The following is a 26782-nucleotide window of genomic DNA, read 5'->3' as shown; positions in this document are numbered from 1 at the left end:
GGGACTGGAAGCGGAGCAATCAATCACGTGACGGGCCGGGAGCCGCCGCCATCTTGGGGGGGGAGGGGAGGGGAGGGGAGGGGCAGAGCAAGGCTGTTACAGGAGGGAGCAGGGCGTGGGGGGAGGAAGAGAAGAAGGGGCCTGGCCCATTCCCCAATCCCCCCCCCCCCGTGCTACTCCCCCATCACCATGGCCTAGGCCCCTGTCCCCGCAGGCCCCACCCGGCCTGGCCTCGCGCCCTGGGCCTGCCTTGGGGAACACGCGGCGTGGGCTGGCCCCCGGCACGAGGCCTTTGCAGGCCGGGAAGAGTTGGTGGGACCAGCCCGCGAAGAGGCTCGGTGCTGCCCTGGGATGCAGCGGCTCCGGCAGCCCCACCTGGCCCCCAGCCTGGTTACTGGCCCGCACTACGCGGGGAGGGGCGGGGGCCCCGACGGCTGCTCCGACGAGCCGCGGCACGGCAGGCGGGAGGGTGGACGGACGCGCTCGGCCAAAGCTGGGGGTGGAAGAGGATAGAGGCAGCTCAGGCCGGAGTGCGTTAGGACTGCATGGAGGCCCGGGGCTGGAACAGTAGGGGATGTTACACGTTTGGACTGAGATACAGCGGCAGAGTAGCGGCTCCATCTGTCCCAGAGCACAATCCCAATTTACATCAGAAAAAGGGATGGTCAGGGCTCCTCCCATCTAGCCCTACAGAATGATGATCACACGCCCTTGGACCAGGTCATGACTCCTACCTTAGGAAGCTAGGAGCTGAAAGAAAACGGGCTGCACGTTGGTGCACACGGACCATTATTTTCATCCATTAAACGGCAGCCAAAATTTAAAACTCACTGGCGGCCTAGGGGAAAAAACCCCCACCACTACTCTGAGGAAGTTTTGATTGACGTGAACAGCTTTCAGCCCAAGCCCACCACAGGGACTAGATCTCATCCCAGCCAGCTGTTCAGTGCATAGATGAGGGGCTTTACAAAAAGTCAGAGGGAAAAGCAGCTACTTTTTACACATTATATTAATGATTTATTACAGCGCTGAGTGACGCAACAGCCATGTGCTGCCAACAGTTATAAGCAGTTCCATTCGCTATCAAAACAGCCATTATCTACCCCCAGCTTATTTCCAGACACTACTGCAAGGAGCGGGGAGAGATGGAGCAGAATACATAATAAGGAGAGCTCAATGTGAAAACTAGATGGCATTGGAAACCATTCAGTAAAAGCATGAGTCACTGAAAGAATCCTGGGATACCAGAGGAGGAAGATGGAGAATGCTGAACTCTACTGCAACCCTTAAGACAGCACAGTCAATTCACCTGACACCATGGCTGTGGCTAAAATCGCTTTTAACAGCTAAAGGAGGAATGTGCATTGCCTACAATTTGCCATGGCCCCCTTTTTTGGGGTGCGTGGGAAAGAGCTGAAATTCCCCCACCCCTGACTATTTTGTCAAATTGTTTTAATCCTGTTATTCAAAATTGTACTGTACTAACGGGATATAGAACCTTCCCACAGGTGACCACCTGTACAAAGCTGTCCCAGGTCAGCAATGATCAGATGTTAACATCTGATTTCCTTTCTCCATAAGCGGCAGCTTGGCAATCAATAATGCATAGTTAGACTGTGGAACTCACTGACACAGGGTAGTGAAGCCAACAATTTAGCAAAATTCATGGAGGAACTGGACATTTATATCAATAACCAAAATATCCAGAGTTCCAATACTAAAAAAAAGTTTTGCTGGAATAAGAATTTTTATGCTTCTGGACTTAGGCCAATCATGGTTAGATGTGAGGAGACTTCCTTAACGAGAAGATTATCTCACTGCATCTTATGGGGTTTCTTGCACGTTCCTCTAAAGCATCTGGTGCTGGCACTGTTAGAGAAGATAATGAGGCAGATTGACTATGGGTTTGACACAGTATGGGAATTCCTAGGAAAGGCACGGCCCTGGTAGAAAGGCGCGGCCCAACTCTGTTTAGAGCTGCCCATTTAACACTACCTCACAAAACCAGCCATTGTGATAGCCAGGCCTGCTGGCATGTCCAGCAGATAGGTCAAGAATAAAATGGGCCAGAGAGACTGAGCTGTCCTCAGACACCCAGGTCCCAGTTGAGGCACCACACCTACCTGCGCTGTAAACTGCTCCCTGGATTCCACATTCTGGAGCTTTTACTGCCATCCTTGTTAGCAGCAATAAAACCAAAATTTGATATCCTGGCCCTAAAAAACAGCTTTGGTAATAACCATGACACACATGGTGCCATTTCAGTCTTTTAAAAACCTAGATTAATATCTTTAGATACTGGCATGTGTCTAATACAATTTAAAAACTAAACATTTGCAACGCTCAAGTGGGTTCCAAACATGAATTAGAGGGCACTAACTGCAGTCGAGGTGTTGGGAGTGCGACCTGGGTGTTTTTAATTTAATGCAAATTAAATACATTGTGCGGTATCCATCTACAGCAGAACCTCAGAGTTACGAACACCAGGGTTACGAACTGACCAATCACCCACACACCTCATTTGGAACCGGAAGTACACAATCAGGCAGCAGCAGAGAGAGGGAAAAAAAAAAAAGCAAGTACAGCACAGTACTGTGTTAAACGTAAACTATTACAAAAACAAGGGAAAGCAGCATTTTTCTTCTGCGTAGTAAAGTTTCAAAGCTGTATTAAGTCAATGTTCAGTTGTAAACTTTTGAAAGAAGAACTGTAAGTTTTTGTTCAGTTACGAACATTTTAGAGTTACGAGCAACCTCCATTCCCGAGGTGTTCGGAACGCTGAGGTTCCACTGTATTACACAAACAAGTTAGACCATAAGGTGGCACTGCTCTCTGTATCAAATAGGCGGGCCCTAGCATCCTTATATCTGGAAGAACTTTCTCATGCTCTGAAATTAAACAATTAGAGCTAGGCAAGTACTGGGGGGAAAAAACCCTGCATTCCAGAGATTTTTTAAACAACTTTTGTTTAACTGCATCTGTGTTCCTTGTAAACACTCTAGCAAATCCGTTTGCTGGTGTGAATATTTGCAGCAAAGGCAAACCATGAAGTGAATATTGTAGTCTATTGGCAGAAAGTCAAGTTCAAACCCACAGATCTATGTGGGTTTGAATAGCACTGTAGGACTAGGGCACCTCAACATTTAAATAATCCGTGCATGATTGTGAGCATTTGCAGCAGAAACCTGATTATAAATGAGTCAGTCAGGGAATGGAAGCAATAGCACGTGACCTGTGCCCAATCAAAAGACATCTTGGATTGCGGAGATAAAATACTCAATTCAGCATTTGCAGCAAACTGTTCCTGCAGCTAACTGTTGGCTGCAGTGTGCGCCCAGCTCTGGCGACCAGGCTAGGATAGACTGAAGCCTCATCTATGCAAGTCAAGGAAGATGTTGGCAGACACCATCTTGCCCTAATAAGGATCAAAAGGAGATGAATGTTTAGTCCAAGTTTTTATTGTCTCCTTCCTGGAGGGTACATACAAATCAAGCTGGACTCCCAGTTCCTCCAAGGAGCCCAGAATGAGGTTAATTCACATGCGTTTAAAAACAGCTCTTCTACCAGTACTGTTACACTGAAACATTAAAAGCAAAAATGAAGATTTTCAACCATACCCTACCGCTAGTCACGCGTAACATGGACGTACAAACAATGTTATGGTGCCTGATATGTACAATTATCTTTAAAAGACCCAGGTAATAAAACCTCCACGAGGCGTCTGCATGCCTGGGAGGGCAGCTCCGCACAGTTGAGGACGAAGAGCCTGTTCAGTTTTAGCATCGCAACCACAGCGTTAGGCTAAGAAGAGCAAAAATGAATGTGGAAGGATAGCTCAGCACCAGCAGGGCAGGCTGGGCCAATGCCATCCAACCAACCTGGCACGATCCAGGGTTGAGAGTTTCTGTTTTTTTGTGCTTGGGTGGAATGAACCCTGGACCAATTGCTCTGTTCTGAGGTGGTGGCTGCAGGCTGGCTTTTCTCCCTGTTTGAGAGCACAGTCTTGTAGGGGGTACAGCTCCACAGCTTAGGAGGAACCATGATTCAAATTCAGTTCTGGTGCAAGCAGATGCAACCTCATTGATTTCAAATGGAGCTCAAATGCTTATACTAGGGCTGTATTTAACCATGGGAAGAGGACGGACCCAGACGGATCAAGTGGGTAGAAAAATCTCTCTTTCCATCTGGGTCTTTTAATCCTCTGAATCCAGAAATTAGCATTTCTGCTGACTGCTGACTAGGTATTCTCTCCTGTCCCAAAGGAGAAGTGAGGAGGATGGCAAAGGGTGAACCTGTACTTTCTTTGATTATGGAAGGGAGAGGAAGTAACTGAGGTCTTGTCTACACTAAGAGAAAATAGTGTTGGCAACAGCTGTGTTACAAGACTATTGTAGCTAACAGGTTTCTCTGATCAGTGTGAACAGGGGAGTTTTCTTGAGAACCTTCTGTTGGGTTTAGTCTATAGCACTCTTTAGCTCAGCAACGTCCACACTCCTCAGAATTGAAAGAAGTGCCACCTACCACTTGCTGCTAACACCATTTCAAAGGCTGTGGGGACAGAGTCGCAGAGCTGCCACTTCCCACCACACGATGGGACAAAAGTGGCTGCTATCCTCCACGCTGAGTGGCAGGAGAAAAGGGCCTGAACGAGATGCAGCCTCTCACACGATTCTTAAAATTATCTCAGGGTTTGGATTAAAATATTTTCTAAATATTTGTTCTAGGAACAAAAATCGGTGCCAAAAAAAATGACAAGACCTGCAAAAGATTTTTATATAAAAACCATGCAAAACCAAAAAAAACCTTCTAAAAAAGGCAAAAAAATGTGCTGTGTATGTCTGTTCTTTGGATAGTCGATAAAACCACTCGTGGAAAAAAGATACCAGCAAAAAATAATACAAGGACAAATAATTATTCTACTTACTGTGAAGTCTCGAACACCTGAGACCATCCTGGCTTATTCCAGTAGCAAATGGACCGCAGGACAGGTGAGGGGAAGTGTGTGGGTCTGGTATCGTACATACCAAACAGGTGCTACAGAGAGTGTGGGGAGGATGCCGTCATGATGCAAGCCCACCCACTGGGACCCTCAAAAGGAAGCTGGAATCACTAGTGGTTGGTATTGCATTGCTGCAGGAGTGAGGAGCATCTCCCCACTTTGCAAGGTGGTTGTGCGCGATACTGAACAGTGGATGTGCCTGTGTTCTGTGTATTTGGACAGTGTACTGGTCTTGTTATTCACACCTAACTAGTTATAAAAGGAAGCCCGCCAAAGGCCCTCCAATACATAAAATAACCCCAAGTTGGTGCAAATAGGAAGCAAAGAGGGACCCACCCCATGCACAAAGCTGCTTCAGTCTTCAAATTGGCAGCGGCTGTCATGCTAGAAATGGCAGAGAGCCATATCTAGCCCCCCAGGCCGGCGAGGCAGAGAGGTGGCAGCACCTAGCCTGTTGTATCACAAGCCAGCTGGAATCCCTGCTCCACGCGGGGGATGGGTGGAGAGAGGGAAACCAGGTTTCAAGCGAAGGGCGTGAGGGACGTTAGTTGAGAATGGAGGCTGTGGGCACCGTCCCATGTGCACTTCAGAGAGGAAGACTAAAGGTGAGCAAAAGCTGCCAGATGATACAGGAGGGATCTGCAGAGCACACGGAACATGCTCTGGGCTTCCAGCAACCATCAGCTTTTGACCTGCAATTTGTCCTTCAGCCAGAACCAGCTCCAGATCTCTCCTGTTGACTCCTGTCCCTTCTCTTCTCCAGCAAGAGGCCTTTTTGTTTCATGCGCTTTCCAGTTGCCTTTGGTTTCCGTTGCAGAAACGCTGTTCATGTTTTCATCTCTTGGAAGTTGCTCAGGGAGAGCACGCGTTAGGCTGGGAATTCGTTGCCATAATGTCTTATATGCTCATCATTGACAGAAAGATACGTAGCTCGCATGCTGGGAGAGTACTGTGGAGGAGAAGAGGGAGATTAAGAAGTATGTTCTGGCTATGGTCAGTAATCAAGTGAGCCGCTTGGTAGTAGAAGCTGTGCTGCTGAACTTGGAAATGTCTGTTTAAGACCCCAAGTCAGTACAAGAGTAGGCTTCAGTTGCAAACCTATCTGAGAGTTTTATTCTGCCACCCATCACCACAGTATCTGGGCAACTTCCACATGAAGTCAGTAGCAACAGTGAAGTCCCAAGGGGATTTGCGGAAGTCTTTGCGTTTTAATTTTTGAGTTAGTCCTTTATTTATCGGTCAAGATCCCGTGAGTAAGAGGAATTTGATCCTATTTATGGGCAAGTTTCCTAGCCTGGTGAAGTGAAATCTAAAGTGTTATCTGTAAAACGAGATTGTTTTATTTATGTCTTAATTATCTAATTTTACCCCAATTCCAGCGTTTCTTTTTCACTCTGCTGGGACAGCGAAATGAGATCACTCACCTTTGTTTTCTGATTTTCAGGCCCTAGCTCGGAAACTGAACTGTAAATACGGCAGGGGAAATTCTAAACCCTAATTAAAAAACTCCACCACTCTCCCTTCAGTTCTTTAAGCCATAAGAAACCCGAACGGACCCAACGGCAGATGGGTGTGGAGTCTAAGCCACCCAGCAGTGCCTTAGTAATGAACGGGTCTCCTCCCCGGCATCATTTGCTATTTCGGCCGCCCAGGAGAGACAAGGACAGTTGATTTAGGTGGCTCACAGGTCATGGTACATGGAGGAGGAATTGATTTGAAAGTATTTTGTTCTACTTTTATTTTATGATGATAGCACCAAGCAGCCCCAGTGTATCCAAATGTTCCTTTCAGGTTCACATACTAACTGCGCTGAGGTGAAGGGATTTCAATGAGAGGTACCGTCACTCATTACAGTAATTCTGTCCTGACTACGGCAACACGTATCAGTGCTTGGTTTCCAGGTCTACCAAATACGATTTGGACAGTGGCAAGTTGGAGGGCAAAGGGGTATGCCTGCTGGGATGACCCCTCCTTGCAAAGAACTGTGCCATGCCGGGCTGCCCCCCGGAGCAGAACACACTGCACGTGACAAGAGGGAAAAGGCACAAATGCGATGCACAGAGTGTGTGCACCAATCACTGAGTGGGGCACTGAGGGAGAGGAAGAGGAATGCACCGAGACACGCCAGAGATAGTGTGAGGATGCCACGGCTCACAGAACTCCCTCTATAGGACGCAAGTTTGCCGGCTGACCTTCTGTTGAATTATTAGTACATGGAGATTACCAGTTCCAATTCTAGTTCCCATAGGATGAGACAGGCAGTGGGAAAAGGTAATGAAAGACTGCATCTGCACTAGCCGGCTTCACACTCGCCACCAGACTAGCACCGACAGCTCCATCAGTGGGAGCACTGGACAGCTAACCCTGCTCTGAATAATCCTAGACATAGCCTAGGTCTGTCTTCACTGCAGAATTAGCAGGTTCTTACTCAGGTGTTGCCCCTCTCCCATCCACACACAAAACTCACTGACCCCAAGTTCAGCAGTGCTTCCAACCCAGGCTAGCTGGCTCCTCTGGGGCTACAAACTAAAACCTGTACTGGTCACCCGCCCACTTTGCAGTATGGACACAGGCCAAGTCATTCATGTGCTTATAGTCCTCCAGTGTCTTCCCACAATTCCCGCCGTTTGCCCACAATTCACTGAATGAATCAGAATGTCTTAGCACAAAGAACGATGCGATACCCCAGAGGCCCTGAAGGTGCACATGTGGGAGCGCAGAACCAGTGAGGACCCGGTAACTCCAGCAGGGCTTTGCAGTGTGGCTGCTCACACCTGGGGTAGGCCAACCTGGGCGTCGCTCGCCAGAGCTAACTCTGCAGTAGGGCATGAGCATTGCTCCCAGAACCAGGGGGGCTGGGGCTGGCTGCCCTGGAGCAGGTGCAAGGGTGGGAGATTTGAAGGGAGAGGATAGAGCAGACAGCCTCAAGAAATTCCCATCCCAACAACAATGCAAAAGGAAATTCTCTCCCCCATTTAGTTTAAAAGAGGGGGAGAGGAGGGAAAAAGGTCCCCACCAAGGCAAGGTATTAGGGAAGATTATTCAGGGTTTGTTATTTTGGAACTCAAAAGCTTGAAAGCCCTTCCTCAGGGACCTCAATTAGACTGTTCAGTGCAAGGATGGCAAAGAGCCAGGCGGGGCATGAGCTGGCCACAATGGCCTAGCGCCTAGCCATAGGCTACATGACACCGGCCCGGGGGGATTACAGCCAGAGATGGAGGTGTCTAATGGGATTTCATGGACAATGCCCATCGTCTTTGGGGGTGGGGGGGAAGCAACCAATGCACAGAAGAATTAATGAATGATGATGCTATCGAGGCTGGAGCTTAATGATTTCTAGCAACCATTGAAAGGCACGTGCGCTCTGGAGGTCTGGGTTCAAATCCTCGAGTCAGGCTCCGAGGGTCAGATGAGTTCAGCAGGTCTCAGCCTAGTCCCCATTTGCAAACCCCCAATAAACCACTGTGCAGCAGCCTCTGCAACAGGGTCCGGTGAAGGCATTCTGGGGCCCTGGGCATGCTGTGGCCCCACCCCTGCCGGGGGCAGTGGTGGCCATTACACAAGCGCCACCTGACTGGGCAGGGCTGGCTGGGCCCTCTTTGGGCAGAGCTGAACGACAGGCCTGCATTTCAGCCATTAACAGGAAGCCCTTACACCTAAACTGACACTGCTTAGTACAAAGTGCTCGCACAGCTAATTGCAAGCTGCTCTGGGCAGGTGCCAGATCTCCCTAGTCATCTAGAGCACCAGTGTCTGAGCAATTCCAAGGATGGAGGCTGTAACTCACTGCAAGGGACATCCCCTTGGCACAGCATGTTCATTCCCAGAAGAAGCCGGTGGGGAGCAGCTCTGAGGAATATTGGCTGGGCAAAGAGGATCAGATACTTAAGTTATTTTCTAAAAATTCCTTCCCAGCGTTACTGCCACCTCCTCCAGCTAGATTTACTCCAGCTGGGCTCAACGCTCATCCTGGCTTCTGGTCATATTTCACTCAGACAGGGCAGGGAGGAGACTATTAAGGCAGAGAGAGGTGGAAGCAGTATTGGGGGGGGGGGGGAAGCGTCCCCCTTTTCTGTGGAAAGGGCATTTTGATGGAGATTTTCCAAACAGCCCCCTGATCAGTTTCAGTCCCTGGTTCTAGTTAGTTTCCCTTCCTGACATAGGAGCACAAGGAGAGTGTACTGAAGAACTCAATGGGTTGAGAAAATCTGGGAGCCCTCCACACAATCGAGGCGGATTCAGGCTTTGGACTGGTGTTGAGATACACAGAACCCCTGGGTCTGGCTCCAGAGCCCCTACTGTCAATGGTTTCCCATTTCTGTTCCAATGAAAGCAAAACACGTACAAAGAAAATATACAAAATGGCAGACAGGACAGCTAAAACGATGGACGTTATTAGGGGAACAAAATGACCATCCCAAAACAGAAAAGAAAAAAACCCCAAACTTACTCTTGATGGGCAACTTAGCTCCAAAATAGTTGATGCAAAAACAAAGCAAACATTAGCAGGCAAGATGTTTGTAAAGAACATTAAGCCAAACACTCCAGGTAAATGGAAACAGGTTTGGGTTACAGTGAATACATTCTACAAAAATCTTGGGAGAAACAAACAAAATTAAAAAATCGGAACCAAAGCAAATGAAGCAAAACTTGAGTTTGTCTTCTGAAATGTTTAGGACACCTCCCCGCCCCTTTTTTTTTAAACAAAAAAGCCAATGCTTGGAGAAGAAATCTGTTAACGAGTTAGATACGGATATATTTGTTTTTAAATATGGCATCAAGCAGAAGGGCATGACAAGATGCAATAAAATGAAGCCATATGACGTATCGGTGATGTAGCTGGAGAGCCGTGGGGAATGAGTCACCTGCTTTTTCATGAGCCATTTTCTCCCTCTTGCTCAAGTGGCGTATCAAGAAGTTCCACCTCCGAGTCCAAAAGGCGGGACTTTCTGTCCCGGCACTACATTTCTGAACGTGCCGATTCCTGGCTTGGGATTATCATTGCCAGAGGTACCATGTTCAAAGGACAGGGTACGTCCATTAATGCCCAAGAGCAAGAGGGGCTGGAAGGGGAATTGTTCACGAGCCATTGTCACCAGCTCAGCAAACAAACCCCTTTGGTTTCTGATGAAGTGGAAGGATTCCCCATCACTTAGCAACACGATTAAAATAATAAAAACTGAGAAAGCAAAGAGGCCCTATTATAAAAACGACTTGGCTTCAGATGCCCATCGTACCGTAGGGGGAGGAGAGCCTCTTCCAATCAACGGGACATTTTCATAACGCGGGTTTCCACCGAAGAGCGCAGCCTGGTTCCTGTGGGGAGACGGAGGAAAAGCCCTTCAGAGATGGAGACCACACGTTGACCGAGCACCACCCCAGAAGGACAAGTCTGCTGAATGGACCAGATCTCCCAGGGCTCTCGTCTTTAGCAGCACCAGGGGGAGGGTGCGTCAATTCACTCTCTCCTTGGGTCGGAGGACAGTCATGGAGTGGGATACCGCACCTCCATGCAAAGGGGATCTGGGACACTCCAGAGCCCTCTACAAACACTGGACTGGTTCTGGGACTGGTTGGAGGAGGGAGGCAGAGGGCTGTAAAGCAGACAAACAGTGGGGTCGAGAACGCCTTCAGCACTCATGGACGGTTGTGGGGTTTGCGGTTTTCTAGCACCGTGCATGCCACGGTCAGAGCGCTTTACACACTGACACCTATCAGTCCTCTCTCTCTCTCCTACTGAGGGGCCAACAAGGCGAAGCGACTTTCCCAAGGACGGGGACTCAATAGCCAAGTGGGGCACAGAACCCATCCCTCCCAAGCAGCAGTTCCCTGCCCCAGGACATCCCCCCAAGCGCTGAGCCTTCCCCCAGGGAGAAGTCAGCAGTGAAGCGAGACACAGCGAAGGAGGGGCGGAGAGGCGAGGGGGCCGCACCAATCTTTCCCAGGAGCCTTCTTCCTCTTCACACCAGATCCGAGCACAGGGCTCTCACCCTTCTGAGCTGGAGAGCTGTATATTCCCCCACCCCGCCATGGGGGAGGGGTGCTTCTGTCTGTTGATGCCTTAAGGATCCGCTTTAAGCCTCCCCAACAGCCCCCCGAGGCCCCTCCAAGCAGCAGCCCCGGTGCCTCTAGCTGTCCCGCCGGGGAAGGACTGGAGTTTCTGAGCGTGCGGTTTTCACAGCCAGTCCATGAGCACCCAGCACCGTGGAGGGGTTCCCCAGCGGGCGAGGGGGGTGTTGAGGACGGAGCAGCCTTACATGTACTCAGACACTGGGGCATTGGAGATGGTCTGTGCTGGCGGGTGCAGGCTGGTCTGGCTACCCAGACTGCTGCTGTAGCTGCAGAAGCTGCGGAGCTGCCCGCGGGTGGGGTTGTGGGTGGCGATGCGACGGGCCTGCGGGTTGAAGGGGTCTTCCTCGTCGATGTCGTCGTAATCCCGATCCCTGGAAGGAAGGGAGGAGGGGCAGCGCGGCCCGTTAGTCGCCCTCTGACGACGCGGGAGCACGGCCGGCCCAAGGGGGCAGCCCCCGGGGACGGTAAAGGGGCCTCTCTCTGGGCAGCCTCAGCACAGGCACCGTGACAAGAGCACGGCCGTGGAGTCTGAACCCAGGCCGAGCTCGCCCGGCCTCGTGCCTGCTCTGTGGAGAACAGGACCCGCAAACCCGCCCTCCTCCCCTCACCCCCACTCAAACCCGTCGTCTTCCCACCACCCCCGCCCCTCCCCATAAATCCGCCCTCCTCCCCTCACCCCCACTCAAACCCGCCCTCTTCCCGCCACCCCCCCCATAAACCCGCTCTCCTCCCCTCACTCCCGCTCAAACCCGCCCTCTTCCTGCCCCCCCTGCCGCCTCCCACCTCCCCTCCAAGCCGCCCTCCTCCCGCCACCCCCGCCCCTCCCCATAAACCCACCCTCCTCCCCTCACCCCCACTCAAACCCGCCCTCTTCCCGCCACCCCCGCCCCTCCCCATAAACCCGCCCTCCTCCCCTCACCCCCACTCAAACCCGCTCTCTTCCCACCCCCCCACCTCCCTTCCAACCTGCCCTCCTCCTGCCACCCCCGCCCCTCCCCATAAACCCATCCTCCTCCCCTCATCCCCACACCTCCCCTCAAACCCGTCCTCTTCCCACCCCCCCCACCTCCCCTCCAACCCACCCTCTTCCCGCCACCCCTACACCTCCCCGAGGAAGGCAGGGCCCCAGGGCTGGGAGAGCTGGCACAGGGCAAACCCACGGCAACTGGACGCCATGGCTTTGGAGGAAGGGACCAGCCAAGAGACATGACCCGGTACTGCCACTGCCTGAAGCGTTCAGGGCCCAGGCCCGGGCAGCGACGCTCCCCAGGATTCACCAGGAGCCAGAGGCAACCAGTGTGCCAGGGAAAGGCGGCTCACAGAGCCGGCTCCTAGGGCAAGGAGGCACCGAGCCAGATCACCCACCCTCTGTGGGCACATACTCCCGGATGGTTCCTGACTGGCCACATGCAGCATTACGGCTTGGCTCCCCAGAGCGGTGGGGAGCGAAACGACTCCCACCTTCCCCCTAGAGCGGGCACCAGCGGCGCAATCCCAGGACCGGACCCACCTGTCGGCAAAGTGCTTCCAGGCCCGCGGCGTGGCACAGATGAGAGTGGAGAAGGACATGGCGGCCAGAAGGGAGAACAACGCCAGATAGAGCAAGCCCTCCACCCCGTCGTAGCAGACGCCCATCAGCCCGTCCAGGTAATCCTGCAGTGGGGACAGACCACACCATCTTGCTCCTTTCCCCTCGTGCTCCCACTGGGCTGGCAGGCGGCACCGTGCCAGCCCCAGGGTGAGCCATGTCACGGGAGGGAAAGCTCCCCCCGCCCTGATGCCCTGGCAGAGACGCCCCACCCACCTTGTGCAGGCCCCGGCAGTCCAGCATGGCCGTCAGCTGGTGCAGGCTGGTCTCGGAGGAGTTCAGTAGCTGCTGGATTCCAAGCAGGTCTTTCTGCAGCCGAGAGAGGAGGGGCAAGGCAGAGGCACTGAGGCCAGCTGGGCAAACAGGGCAGCTGGCGGAGCTGGCAGCACAGATGGGGATGGCGTGTGGGGGAGGGGGGCAGGAGCTGATGCACAGTGCAGGACGGGCCGGGGGTGGGGGGGCCTTCTCCCTTAAACACAGCAGCTTGGGACATGGCATGTGGCCCCTGCCCTGGCCATAGCTGAACTTTCATCCCCAATGTCTTGTGCGTTCCAGACACCTCTGAACCGTTCTGGCCTCGGGTGCAGGATTTAGGGCGGGGCTAGAACGCCCCCCTCCCCTCCCCAGCTCTCAGCCCAGGAGGAGTCGTGCCCGTCCTGCAGAGCGGCCGGGGAGAGGGCAGCCAGGTGCGCTGTGGGCTCAACGCTGGGCACACACAGCGGGTGGCATGCACCGCTGTGCAGAGGGAACGGGATGGGTTTCGGTTCCCGGTACGAGGAAGCACGGAGCAGCCTCTCCTCCCCACCGCTGCCCCGGATCTGACTGCCCAGCGCAAGCCCCGCCTTACCTCGGCCGTGGGGAAGAGGGGCACCGCAAACTGCATCAGGCCCTGGATCTGAATCTGCATGGTGGTGAGCGAGCGCTGGTAGATGGTCAGGGCCTGCATGGCAGAAAACAAGACCTAGTTCTATGGCACTGCCCATGCCACCCGCAGGAGGGCAGGAAGAACAACCCCCCCTACCCCCACGCTGTCAAGACCCAAAGGCCAAGCTGGGCATTGTAACCCTGGAGAGGAAAATCCAGCCAGTGCCAGCTATGCCCGTTCTGGGCCTGGGATCTGCAGAACAAGCCCGGGAAGAGAGCTTGATGCCTCGATTTTTCCACCCCAAGGTGCCTACGTGGACTTGTCTTGTGGCTGTGGTTGGCGCTGGCAATGCCTGGAGCACTGGGATACAAGGGATCAGGAGCCGCATTCCTGCCCCAACTCCCATAGGAGACACTGGGCTCCTCACCAACCCCTTCTCCACGCTGGCCCCCATCCTAGGCAGAGTCAGCCCGTCCTCCCACCCCTCGCAGGCACGGCAAGGGGGAACACCCAGGCACGGGCCGGTTTCCTTTCCAGCGCCGGCCTCTGGGGAGAGGGGCTGCAGGAGGGGCTGGGGGGCTCCGTACCTGCTGGAAGGGGTTGCTCAGGTTCTGGCTGCAGTACAGGTAGTAGTGAACCACTTCTGCAAGGCAAGCACAAGGGGAGACGTCGGAAACCAGGGGGACATGCGGCCCGCCCCTCATGGGCGCCTCTCAGCCAAGCCAGAGAGATCCCTCCAGCCCTCCAACAACCCACCCCAGCACCAACAGGGTACCAGGCCCCGTGGCACGGGAGCAGGGAAAGCAGCATCTCTGCACAAGAGAACCATTCGCCTCTCCCGAGCGGCCTGGACGAGACGGGGATGGGCGGCTCTGCTGGTGGCTGTCTGCCATGGATGGCATCGGGCCAAGTCATGCTGCAACGTGCCCGCTGGTTTCAGCTCCACTCCAGGGGGGGACGCGAGCAGCAATGCAGCGTAACTTGCACCAATCTGGCGTAGCTGGAGAGAGCTGCCTACACCAGGGCTGAGGTTAGCCCTCAAGGAATCTCCAATGGCTGCAAGTTACACGGCCCTGCCTCTTACCCCACTCGGCCACCCACGGGTGTCCCCGCAGGCGCCAGAGCCACACCCCGCCAGGCACGCTGGGCCCGTGTCTAAGCGCTACGCACAAGAGAGGCGATTCCGTCACCTGCACTGAGATCGCCCCGAGTTAGGTTCATGATGAACTTGTCCGGGGCGACGCAGAAGTCACTGGTGCCCTGCAACAAGCAGAGAACACACGCTCACCGCACTGCCCGGCCCCTCGGAAAGCACCCGGGCCAGGGGGCAAAACGACAGCTGGGGGGGGGAGCACATCGCTAGGAGCCACAGCAGCTCCACCACACACAAAACTGGGCCCATTTGAACAGATGGTGGAGGACCAGTTTTACAGTGTCTGTCCCCTAAGCAGGTCTCCCCATGCCTCCCACAGCGGACACCAGCCCGATTCCTCTGGCCTCTCCGAACCCTATTTACACCCGTGCTCCGGCACCACCTCGTGCAGCCCCTCCCGCACGGTGCCGCCAGCTTGTGCGCACAGGGCCCCGTGCCCAGCGTGTGGGGGGGAGCGCCCCTTTCGGTCACCACCACCCTCGGGATCTTGCATTTAGTCCCAGGCACTGCAGGATTAGACCCCCCCCAGAGCAGAGCAGGGGCCGGTTCCTGAGGGGGGAGAAACCGACGCAATAGACGCCGCGCCCCTGCACCTCCGTGGGTCATCGCCGCGCCTGCTCGAAGCACGGGAGAGAGACGGGGATTTGGCAGCTGCATGCCAGTGAGGGCCCAGCTTCCCCAGGGAGTGGGCAGCAGCTGCTTGGTGTCCTAATGGGATCCAGGCCTTGAGCTACTCCTGCTAACACCCGCTTTGCAGCACACACTGCAAGGCTAGCCGCTCTGGTCCTTCTCACTCACCACAGCCGCAGACGTGTCCACAGCCAGGGAGGCCCAGCTGAGGATGAGCGTCACCAGCCCGCAGCACAACATCCTACGGGAGAAAGGGAGACAACTCAGTTACGGGGACCCGAGATCTCCCAGTGCCCAGGCCAGGGGGCGTGGTCTCGACTGGACAGAACATGGGCTGGCCCTCTGCCACTGACTCACCAATGACCTTGGGAGAGTCACTGCTCCGAGTCCCCATCACGCCACGCTGCACCGGGGCCTTGCACGCTTACGTGAGCAACTAAGGAGTGGTGCAAAGTGGCACCAAGTGGCTCCAAGGGGAGCCCTATGCAGCCAGAGGGTCCAATGTGGGGACAGGAAACCCACCATTTGCCATTGAGAGAAGGCATGTGGCTCGTAAGGGTTCAGAGGTCAGGAACTTTGACCCTCTGCCCTCCTGCTGCTGGCACACCCCACCTACCCCTTGCAATTCCAGGCTACGATGCACAATGGCTGCAGGGCCCTTGGCTCCTCGTAACTCCTAGCACCCAGCAAGCTGCCCACCCCTGCTGGCCAGGGCAACCCCGGGGTCTCATGCGCCAGGACTGGGCCAGTGGGAACAGCTGCTCTCCTCAGGGCTGGGCTGGCGATGGCCATGCAGGGAGAGCGCCCATGCTACGGGATTGAGGGCAATGCCCAGCCGCCCGCCTGGCCTTTTCCCCATCTCCTGGCCAGCCAGCAAGTGACCCCAAGGACCAGCCTCCCTCAACACCAGCCTGTTCAACAGCTGAATTATTAACAAGCGCGGCAGTCGGGCTCTGGCTTTATCCCGTTTGCAGCTCGAGCTGCTGCGCTGCAAGGATCCATCCTGCCTGCGCTCCTGTCCCAGGCGGGCTCTGAGCCGGACGCTCTGGTGGGGGGCGTCTGCCACGGGCGGGCTGGGAATCGCAGCACTGTAACGAGCCACCCTGGCCCAGTCTGGGAAGGGGTGCGTGTGACTCTTATCGAGCACTGACTAGAACGGCGCTGTCCTGCTGCTCGCGGGGGGGAGCTGACCCTTGGGCAGAGCAGGGCTCTCGGTGCTGCAGCAACGTCCATCCTGCAAGTGCGTCAGGGCCCCTGTGCCAACCCAAGGGAGGCAGGCGCAGGGCCAGTTCAAGGCCTGGGGAAGGGTAGGTGCCCATCTCCCCTCCCAAAGCTAGCAGCAGCCTCGGCGCAGCGCAGGAGGGTGGGGCCGGACGGGCAGTGCCCACCCCCCGCCAGACAGTGGGGCAGAGGTGGCTACTCACGTGGTGAGGAGGCACCTGGAGCGCTTGGCCAGCCCCAAGCAGGCGATGAGGCAGATGATCAGGTCCAGGATGAAGAGCAGGAGGTAGGAGAGCCACCTGGGCCCGGGGGAGGAAGGGGAAAGGCTGTCAGAGTCCCTGGAGGGCCATCTACCCCAGAGCCAGCCGCACTCCCCCGGAGAGGCCAGCACGTGAGCTGCAGCCGCAGGGACGCCAGGAGATGTGGTGAGATGGACTCTGGCCTGACCCAGTCTGGCTGCTCGTACGCTCAGGGTGGGGACGGCAGGAGCTCTGCAGTCTCTGGCTGCCCGGCTGGATCTCAGCCTCTCCCCTCGATGGCAACAGACGTGCACCCGCGGCCCTGACCTGACCGCTCTTCCATTGTGCCTGTTGCACGCTTCACGCTTCTGCCACAGGCGCTGGTTTCTGAGCAAGGGCTTCCCCCTGCCACGGAGGCAGATGGGACGGCACTGGCTCGGGCAGGACGGGCGTACAGGCTGCCCACACGGGCGGGGATGGAGGCACATTTGGTCCTATCAAGTCCAGCACCCCAGGAGCCAGCCCAGGTCAGCTCCCTACGTTAGACCCCTAGGGGATGGGGTTTCCTCTGCTCTCCCTCGGGGGACACAGACTAGCTCAGAGCTGCAGGCACCTCCCCCTCGAGGTTCAGCCTAAATTCTCTGCTCCCCGGGTCAGACGCTGCATCGCTGAATGTGCGCCGGGCAGCGCCGGGGCTGAGCACACACGTCAATTACAGCCCCTGGGCGCAGCCAGTTCCCGACACCAGGCGCAGTGGGGCTGGTGGGTACGGCTGCAGCAGCCCTCGTGGGGCACAGGCGGTGCTGCAGGCCGGGTCTGTGGGGAGCCAGCGGGAGCGCCGGTGCATGGGGGCAGGAGGGGAGCACGCCCTGTCTCTCCCGAGGCGCAGGAGCCCAACGGGCGCTCCGGTTTCATTCTGGTTCGTTAACCCTGCAGGGGAGGGAGAAGTCAGCCCGTTTCTGCTCATTAGAATCTCTGCCCACAGCCAAAGGAGCCAATTAAAATCCTCAACTCCAGCGCAGCGGGGCGCACGCTGCGGACGGCTGCACTCACAGCTCCGGGGTCTGCTCCATTTGGCTGGGGAGCTCCTGCCCCCTCCCCCCGCAATACTCCCTCCCCGCACCCCCGAGCCCCTTCCCTGCCATGTCTGCAACAGGACGGTGAAATCCCCCATCGGCAGAGCCCCCAATTCAGCAGTGTCATCACCTCAGCAACCCGCCAGGGCACTGGACAGGAATTTATCCTGGCGCAGCTCTGGGCTCCTCCCCTACCCAGCCCCACGGTGCCGTGCTGGCCGGGCCCAGGCGGTGCAGTGTAGACCCCGATCCGCGCCCCCCCGCTCACCTGTAATACTCCACGTAGCCCACCTGGCCGGCCACAGCCGTCAGGTCAACGCTCACGTCCTGCCAGACCGGCAGCCCCGAGAGCTGCAGGACGATGTTGCCAGCCATTTGCTGCAGGAACTTCAGGGTCTGCACATAGTCACCCCGCATGGCGAAGATCTCGTTCAGCCGAGCCAGGTGCTGCTCCAGCCCCACCTTCATCTGCACCGTGGTGCCCGAGACCTGCCCAGGGGAGAGGAGCAGGAACAGTGAGCGTGGCCCCTGCAGCCCGTGTGCTGCCCCATCCCACCCAGCGCTGGCCCAAGGGACCCCCTGCAGGACAGAGCCCGTGGGAGCGGTGCCCACCTCGGCGGGCTGTGCAGCGACGGAGAATCAACAAGCCGCTGACGAGCGACAGGAGCAGAGCTCTTCGCAATGGGGGGGGTTCTCCCTGATCTACGGATGGGGTCACAGAGCCCCAGGGACCTGCCGGGCGAGTCCTTGGGAACAGGCTCCGGGCGTGACTCAGTGCTCATACCAGAGCATCTGCTTCTCTGCCTCTCCAGCCCCAGCGCCCAGGCCGCCCCGCACACGACCAGGCCGCTCCGCCTGCCCTGGCCAGGCTAGCGCCACAGCCAGCAAACAGCAGCTCCCACCCCCGCATGGAGTAACCCGGCAGGAAGGGGAGGGCGCCGTGCAGGGGCACAGGGAGTGGGGGCAGGGCTGCCAACAGCACCAGCCTGGCAACGCGAGGGGCTGCCCCAAGCTAGCGAGCGACTCAGCTGGGTGTCTATCAAGGGCAAAGGGGACCCTCGTTTCCAGCCAACGGCACAAACAGGGCCCCCTTCGCCCCCCAAAGCAGGGCAGCAGGGAGCATTTGCGAGTTTAAATCCAGCCCCTGCATTAGCTCTATAAAGGTCTCCCCAAGCGGCAGCGGATGGATCAGTGCAGCCCGGGGCCCCCAGCAGGGCCAGAGCTCTGCACTCTGCTCTCCCCAGTGCACCCTGGGAACAAAGGGGCTCCTCGTACAGACATCTCCCCCACGCTGACCCTCGACCCAGGGCAGGTCAAGTTGCCCCAGTGGCAAAACTGCCGGTGCCCAGGTCGCCACCATGGGCGCTGGCATGACAGCGGGAGATCTGACAGACAGCTCGGCATGGGCAGGAGAGGAAAGGCCTGGCTGGTCGCGTCGTGGCGCTCCCCCAAGCCAGGGCAGACGCCACAGCCGGCACACCAGCTCCTGGGGTGGGAGCTGCTTGTGCCTCGGGGGAATCAGCCTGTGGGGAGCAGCCCCCTCTGCTGGAAAACCTCCCAGCTCGGCATCTAGCGACGCGGTGCCGCAGAGGAGCAGTTCTGCAGCTGGGGTCTGACCTAGATCCGTCACTCAGCTGACTGCAACGCTGCCTCCGGCTCTGAAAGAAACCCACCGCTCCAGCAGGGCCGGCTGCCATCTCCACGCGGCCTGCACAACGGCACCGTTCTGCGCTCCCCGGACGCCAGGCCCAGCATGAGGGCTAGACGCTCCGGGACCCGGTGCTCCTCCAAACAGAGGGAGACAGGACGGGATGGCATCACTGCCGAGTGCTCGTGTTCATGCCCCCATGGCATCTCCAGGGGTGTTGCACCCGCTTAACAGAAGCAGCCCCCCGATTCGGGTGCCTCTGCCCAACCTGCAATGCCCTGGGCCTGGTTTCCAGCACTCCCGCTGATTTCAGCTCCGTCCAGGTGGCTGGCCAGCCCCTGGCTCCCTGGGGGCTGAGAACATTTGGGAGCTTTGGCTTAGGCCACTCGTGTCGGTCACACGGCGTGTCGGGGAAGATGCGAGGCACGGAACCCAGGAGTCCTGCATCCCCCTCTCGGCTCACCCCACAAAGGGGAAACAGACCCCAGAGGGGTCACTAATACCCTGTTATTTGTTGGTTTATCCGTCCAGGTGCCCCTACCAGCTCTCACCAACCATCGCCAGCCCGGGCCCAGGCCTGCTAAGCACAGAACCAGCAACCACCGCCTCGGGGACCGAGCTCGGCTCTCCCGGGCCCAAGGCCAGCCCCGACAGCCTGTAGGGAAGGCAAGTACCATTACCTAGCTGGCAGGCAGGCTGCCCTCCCTTCTACCAGTTCCATGGCCAATGGTCCAGAGCCTGCCAACAGAAATCTCCCCAGGTGCCATCTAACGGGCTGGCACAGGGCACCGTGCCCTTTGCCCCACCGCTGGGGATAAGGATGGCAGACCCTGTGCCTGCCTCCCCCCGCGCATGAGACTCCCGGGGATTCCCGGGCACGTTCCAGAGAGCCCAGTGGCCCCCGGGTACGTTACCGTGGGAACGAGACTGTGCCAACGCGCTGACTGGGCCGTCGGCGGCGCTGCAGCTGAGCCAAACTGTTTGGCCGACGCATCTGAGCCGTAGCCAGCAGCTCCCCTGTTACTCCCATCCTGGGCTCACTCCTTCACCCTGCCTTCCTCCCCCCCCAGCTCTGCCCCACAATCCCCACCGCTGCACTCCTCGTGAGCGGGGACTCCGCCGGGCAGATGTGCAGACCCTTCCCAGCCTCGTTGGGCATCAGGACAGACTATTCCGTGCACGGCCATAGCGCCAGGACCCCGCTGCGCTAGGTGCTGTACAAACAGGTCCAAGACGGCGCGAAAGCTGTCTGAAGCAGGGATTGAGTACGAGATAAGAGACAACAGGTGGATCCAGACACACGAGCGGGGAGCATAGGGAGCCAGTACTGGTCAGCAGGACGCATAGTGCACTCAGCTCACCAGCTCCGGAGCCATTGCCAAGTTTTCCCACTGGCCTCCGAGCAAGGGGGCGTTCTGAGGAGGGCGGGGAAGGAGGATGAAGAGGGAGCTTTGTGGATGGTCTCAGGGAGCTCCTCCGAAGCTCCAGGGGCAGCGTGGGAGAAAGCACAAAGGGGCTGGTTTGAAAACGCAAGGGGGCGCCGGAGGCTGGGCTCATGGGCTGATAGCGCCTGAGAGGGAAAGTGGGGACAGGCAGTGAAGGGCTTTGAACATGGAGACAAGTAGTTCCGTGTGATGTGCCAGAGAAGAGGCGGCCGGATGCACAGAGACGGGTGCCACGGTCCAAGCACCAGGCTAGGAAAAGGATCGTGGCAGCAGCATTCGGAATGGAGCCGAGCGGGGACGAGAGAAGAGCAGAGAGAAGGATGCTGCGGTGATCGAGATGCAAGCTGGCGAGCGCCGGAGCGAGAGGTTTCACTGTGTGGATGGACAGGAAAGGCAAGGCCGTAGCTCAGGGACATCAGGCAGGGAGAACTGGCAAGATTTAGACACAGGCTGGATGGGAGCCACTGTCGGGGGGTTTCAGGTGAAGAGGACACCCAGGTGCGGGCCTGAGTGACAGGCATGATCGATCGACACAGGAGGTAGCGGGGAGAAGATGGTGAAGAGCCATGCTGAGCTCGGGCGGGTGGCCGGACACCCCTGGGGAGCTGTCAGAGAGACAGGGCTAGATCTGCATTTGGCCAGGAGACAGGCTGGAGCAGAGGCAGATCCGTGCGTCGGCAGCACAGAGATGGCAGCTGAACGGGGGTTTGCGGATGAGATCACCCAGGTACAGAGGGAGGAGAGAAGGGGATGCAGGACAGGCCTCGAGGAACCCCCGCAGTGTACCGGAGAGGGGATGACGAGGATTCTCCGAATTACCCCCTCTGCCACGCCTGGCGCTGGTGGCTCTCCAGAAATGTCCAACGCCGGGAGCGCCGCCTCGGCCTACTCCATCTCGCTGGGATAAACCCCTGGTTTTTCAGAGGTTTAATTTCTCAGCCAGCTTAGCAGCTGCAGGAGGGAGTGCCAGCGCAGCCCCCGCAGCAGAGATGCCAGCTGATCCCCGTAATCTCTGGAGGAACACAGCTGTCTCTAAGACAAGGCCCGTCCAAGAGACCCACTGATTATATCATCCGAGCAGCTTAGAGCAGGAGCGAGGATGGAAAAACAGGTGAATGCAGCAAGCCCATGGCTGGTAGGAAAACATGGCCAGGCCAAGCACAGGTCAAATCACTTTCCTGCTCTGTGCCTTGGTTAACGATACCCACCAGCTCTGTAACAGACTGAAGGCCGGGGACTGAGAACCAGTGATGGTTTCTGCTATGTTAGCGTCTCATGCCTGGCGTCTTCCCAAAGCCCCACGTATCTGCCACCCAAGCTAAGGAACTCAGGAGAAGCATCACACCCCGCAAGGGGCAGTCCTGGGCTCTCCCCAGGCCGCAACGACCGACCCACCAGCCCCAGCGCTTGCCAGGGAGAACGACCAACGGCAGCTGCTTCGGATGCGGGTAGAATATCCCACAATGCACCTGTGCGGCTGACCCCAGCAGGCCCTTACCAGTGTGTCGATCCCAGAGAGGGTGTGGTTGGCATTGTCGAGGGCATAGATCAGCTGGTACACCCCATCGTTGGTCTCGCTGTTCCCATAGAACCCGATGCCGACGGCAGCGCTAGGGACGAGAGAAAACGCAGGTTAGAAGAGAAGGAAACGGCACAGCTGGCTCTAGGTGCCAGGGGCATGTTATCCACTGCTGACCTGGCACTGCTGTAGCAGAGGAAGGCGAACGAAAGGCAGCCCTCTGAGCACCGTTACAGCACATTTAGTGTGTGCACGAGACGTGACTCACCCCAGCTGGACGGGCCTCCTGGGGGGAGCGGCCAGTCCTGGGCCTCCGGCACGGCCAGCTGGGAAATGGAATGAAGCCCCTGCAACTGCTCGCCAGGGCAGCAGGGTCCCTGCGGGTGCTACCGGGCTGTATCCGGCCAGTGCCCTCCTCCAGAACGGGGCATCACCAGGAGTGGTGGCTCAGGGCTCGTTAAGGGGAGAAGCCGAGGCCAACTATACCATCGCTTCTCCCTGCCCACCCATGGGTTTGGGTCAGAGACATCAGGACTGAATCGCCCTCGGCCCTAGAGGCCGCTGAGCGGGAGAGGGAAGGTTTGCCCCATCGCTGCCCCGGCTGTACCTGCTCTGCGAAGGGAGGGCGTCGCCCGTCACCAGAGTCCTCCACGCCCCGCAGCAGCGCCGCTCATGGAGATCCCCGCCCATCAGAGCTCCCCTTCGCCCCACACTGGGACTTCCTGGGGCGGGGGCGTCATTTACACGAATGGAAAAGCGGGGCAGGGCTGGAGGGGGTCCAGGCTTGAAACAAACTCAATCCTCGATACAAAGCCATCAATAGCTTTCAGTGCAGCCCAGAGCTGCCCGGCCAACGATCTCGTCGCCTGCCCCTGCCTCTCTCCTGCCCTTCCCCAGCCACCAGAAGGCGATCTCTTGCTCCCCTGTGCACAGGGAGCAGGCCCCATTCAAGACACAGGCCGGGCAGAAGCAGGGTAGGAGATACCGGGCACCTGCAGAACTGTCAGTGCTGCCCTGCGCACCCCGGCCCAGTGGTTCAGTTCCCTGTTACACGGCCTTGGGTGACTCACTAGGTCTCCGTGCCTCAGTTTCCCGTCTGCACCAGTGTGTTGTGAGGATAAATCCACTGGAGGTGCTCAGAGACTGCAGCCACAGCAGCCACAGAAATACCCGAGACCGAGCTGGGCACGAGCATCCAGGTGCTTCAAGGCGGAAGTGCCAACACCCCCGATTTGGGTCCCAGGGAAGGCAGCGGTGCCCCTCCGGGTGGGTGAGAGGAGATTCTCTGCTCCCGCTGGGGCTTAGCGAAGCTCGAAGCCAGACACACAGGCTGGATTTGAAGCCAGCCCCTGCGAATGCTGCGAGATTTAGGCCGCAAAGCCTGGCCAAACAGATTACGAGAATCTGTCAGAAAAGAAAACGCTGCCTCTGATTAAACCTGCTCCTTGGTTAATCCCCAGGAGGGGACAAGGAGTGAAAGCTGCGTCTCCCGCTAGCCCCTCCTCGGCCCTGCGAGCCAGCTGGCCTCCGGGACCCGGAGCAGAGCCCAGGAGCCATGCCACAGGCACCCGCTCAAGCTCCAGTGACGTCAGCTCTGCTGCCTGCCTCACAGATACCCCCAGCAGCGTCCCCTCCGCATCCACCCCGGTCTAAGTGCCGACCGCCGAGCCGAGCCGGGCGGACGAAGGGGTCTACGGGCTTTGCTCTTGTCCCAGGTGCTCTACTGTATCATGTGCACGCTTCTCCCTGCCCCCTAACAGGGCCATCATGCCTCCCCCATGATGGGGGAGCGGGAAGGCAGGGCTATCTCACAGCACCGGGCAGCCAGAGAGCTGGGTTCAAGCCCCGCCTCCGCCGCGCCCGCTGGGTCGTTACAAGGTTTTGAGGGCCTCCCAGAGGGAGCGCAGGGCGTTATTGTGGCCTACTGACCTGTCTTGCAGGGGCCCGGCCGCGGCATGAGGTGAACCCCGCAGAGCAAGGCGAAGGGCTGCCGCCGCTCCCAGCTGGGGAGCACGCACACCAAGGACAGGGCCCCCGATAGCACCAAGCCCAGCGGCTCCCGCGCCCTCTGCGCGTAGGCTAGGCTCAGGCTGGGCTGCTGGGACCGAGAGCCTGGGGGGCCCTGGAAGGGAGGAGCGGGGAGTGCTCGGCCCGGCTCCTGGAAAGCAGGCCCTCGCTGCTCCCGCACTCCCAGGTGCAGCTGTCAGCGACCATGCTGGACAGCAGCCAGCTCTCCCCATTAGCCTGGTAATGGCTGCGCTCTGCTCCAAAGAGGCTCCACTTAGCCATGGATGGGGGTTTGGGCGCCTCTGGAGGGCTATAAAGCCCCGGCTCAGTCTCCTCCCCAAGCCACAGCACTCCACAGGCCCCCACGGCCCGGAGCAGCGCCAGCCGCCCCCAGCACTTCTAACGCGCCAGGAGCGAGGGGCTCACAACCGCCACCTACGAGAGCTCTCCAGGCACCGGGCAGTGCCAGGGGACCCTAGCAAAGGGAGTGCTCCGACAGCCACACCCGGCCCACCGTGTTCTCCCGGGGCGACAGAGGGTTAACACGCCCCTGGGAGCTGGGTTCAAATCCTGCCTTTGCTCACCAATGAAATGACTCTGAGTCCTGCCCTAGTCCTTACCGGGCAGCTGGGTATTCTGTGCTCGGCAGAGGCCCAGCGCGGTCATGGTAGGGGATTGGGGCCCAGTGGCACAGCTGCGGGGTAGTCCGACACCAGAACGGCAGAGGATTGGGCACATGGGCTCGGCAGCTGTGGTGGAGCCGAACTTTGCAAGGGCAGGTGGTGCAGCACCCGCAGAGCCATGGGGCCACTGGCATGGCTACTGGGGGGGGATGCCAGCTACAAACACTGCATTCACCCTAATCTACAACGCCAGAGCCTAGACGCGCTCTCAGTGGTGCACAGCTGCTGCCCGTGGCACTTGCGAGCCTCTTGGGAAACCCCAGGGGAGTGAGGAAGTTGGGCAGCATTTGCTTGTCATTGGAGAAGAGGAAACGCTGATTCCTCTCCAAGCAGCTGGCAATCAGAGCCGAGCTGTCCCTGGAAGTCACATGGAGCGGTGGTGGAATGGGCCCAGGGAGTGGGGGGAGCCGGCTGTCACGGGAAGGGCATGCTGAGCTAATCAGCAGCGTTTGCTTCCTCTTTAGAGCGTGTCTATTGCCATACACTGAATGCTCTGTCTGGTCGAACGAGGGAAGAACCATCTCTTTCTTCCCTTCCCATGGGAGCGGATCACGCCGAAGCAATCAGGAGACGCCGCCGCCTGGGGCAGGAGCCCTGCCTGGATGCACTGAGAAGGGGAATCCCAGCAACGCAAAGCAGAGAGCAACAGAGCAGCTCTAGCCCCCAGGACGCGACCTGCGTGGCAGGGCGAGGACGGGCTGACGAACCGTCCGGATTTTGTCTCGACCAGCCTGGGCTGCTGGCAAATTTTCTTACAAGCTTCTGAAACCGGGGGAGGGCTTAAAAACGCCTCCGGTGAGGACATGCAACTACCAGGCAGCAGGAGATGGGCATCAGCTGCCCGCCCACCGCAGGAGAGCCAAGCGGCAGATTGGAGCAGAAGTGCCCAGCGGGTTAGCACCGCCGAGCTGAGACGGCGCCACGCAGGGCAGAGCAGCGGCTGCGGGAGTGCCTGGGCCTCGCCCTGCCCCAGGAAGGTTTAGATACAGACACGGACCCAGAACCGGATGAGCCACTAACTCCCCTAGAGCCGCCCCCGTCACTCACTGCTGCCCTGGCCTCAGCGCCGTGCCACTCCTGGCCCCTCAGGCCTGCCATGCCAAGCCGAGGCCGGGAGCGCCAGGCCATGCCAGTCACAGGGATGTTCTCTGCCAGCACCCCAGAATGGCACTACCCCCAGCAGGACAGCAGAGCCTCTCCCAGCCGCCTCGGATCCCTCCGGGGCCCACTCCCTGCCCCCCCATTTCTAACTGACCCAGCCTCCATCTGTAATTAACCCTGCACCTCATGTGACCAAAGGCTGCCAGCTGTGTCGGGCTGCAGGCTGCCATCTGCTTCAGAACTGGGATTAGTGACCCCAACTCCCCGCTGCCCCCCGGGATTAGCCAGCACTTCCAGGAGGCCGCATGCACACGGGGCCCAGAGCCACCAGCTACAGCAGGGAGGGGAGGTGCAGCCTCCGCCTTCAGCCCCAGACCGAGGAGCCTACGCTCAGAGAGGAGCCATCGGTATTTAAGCCTCTGAGAGCTGGATCTAATCAAAGCGATTCACGTGCGCGGCTGGCCCACAAATCCAGCGCCGGGCGGGAGACGAAGCCGGGTCGGAAGGCAGCTCAGCGGGGAGAAGAGGAGAATCCT

At 57.9% G+C, this 26782-nt stretch overlaps 1 protein-coding gene across 1 annotated transcript in view; it reads right to left on the bottom strand.

The window, feature by feature from the left end:
* Window positions 1-3436: 3436 nt before the first annotated feature.
* TTYH2 (tweety family member 2) overlaps window positions 3437-26782 on the bottom strand; it is a 45846-nt gene continuing 22500 nt past the window's right edge. Inside the window, exons 3-14 of the mRNA XM_034790001.1 lie at window positions 22435-22546; window positions 18112-18332; window positions 16732-16827; window positions 15476-15548; window positions 14715-14784; window positions 14112-14167; window positions 13507-13599; window positions 12876-12968; window positions 12582-12724; window positions 11257-11442; window positions 10237-10315; window positions 3437-5948 (exon numbers count right to left, since the gene is read on the bottom strand). Of these exons, the coding sequence (XP_034645892.1) occupies window positions 5868-5948; window positions 10237-10315; window positions 11257-11442; window positions 12582-12724; window positions 12876-12968; window positions 13507-13599; window positions 14112-14167; window positions 14715-14784; window positions 15476-15548; window positions 16732-16827; window positions 18112-18332; window positions 22435-22546 (1303 nt within the window). The 3' untranslated portion in view covers window positions 3437-5867. The remainder of the gene's footprint in view (window positions 5949-10236; window positions 10316-11256; window positions 11443-12581; window positions 12725-12875; window positions 12969-13506; window positions 13600-14111; window positions 14168-14714; window positions 14785-15475; window positions 15549-16731; window positions 16828-18111; window positions 18333-22434; window positions 22547-26782) is intronic.

This window comes from Trachemys scripta, chromosome 14 (genome assembly GCF_013100865.1).
Source record: "Trachemys scripta elegans isolate TJP31775 chromosome 14, CAS_Tse_1.0, whole genome shotgun sequence".
NCBI lineage: Eukaryota > Metazoa > Chordata > Testudines > Emydidae > Trachemys > Trachemys scripta.
Note: the sequence above shows the minus strand (reverse complement) of the source record. Positions and strands in the feature narration are given on the sequence as shown.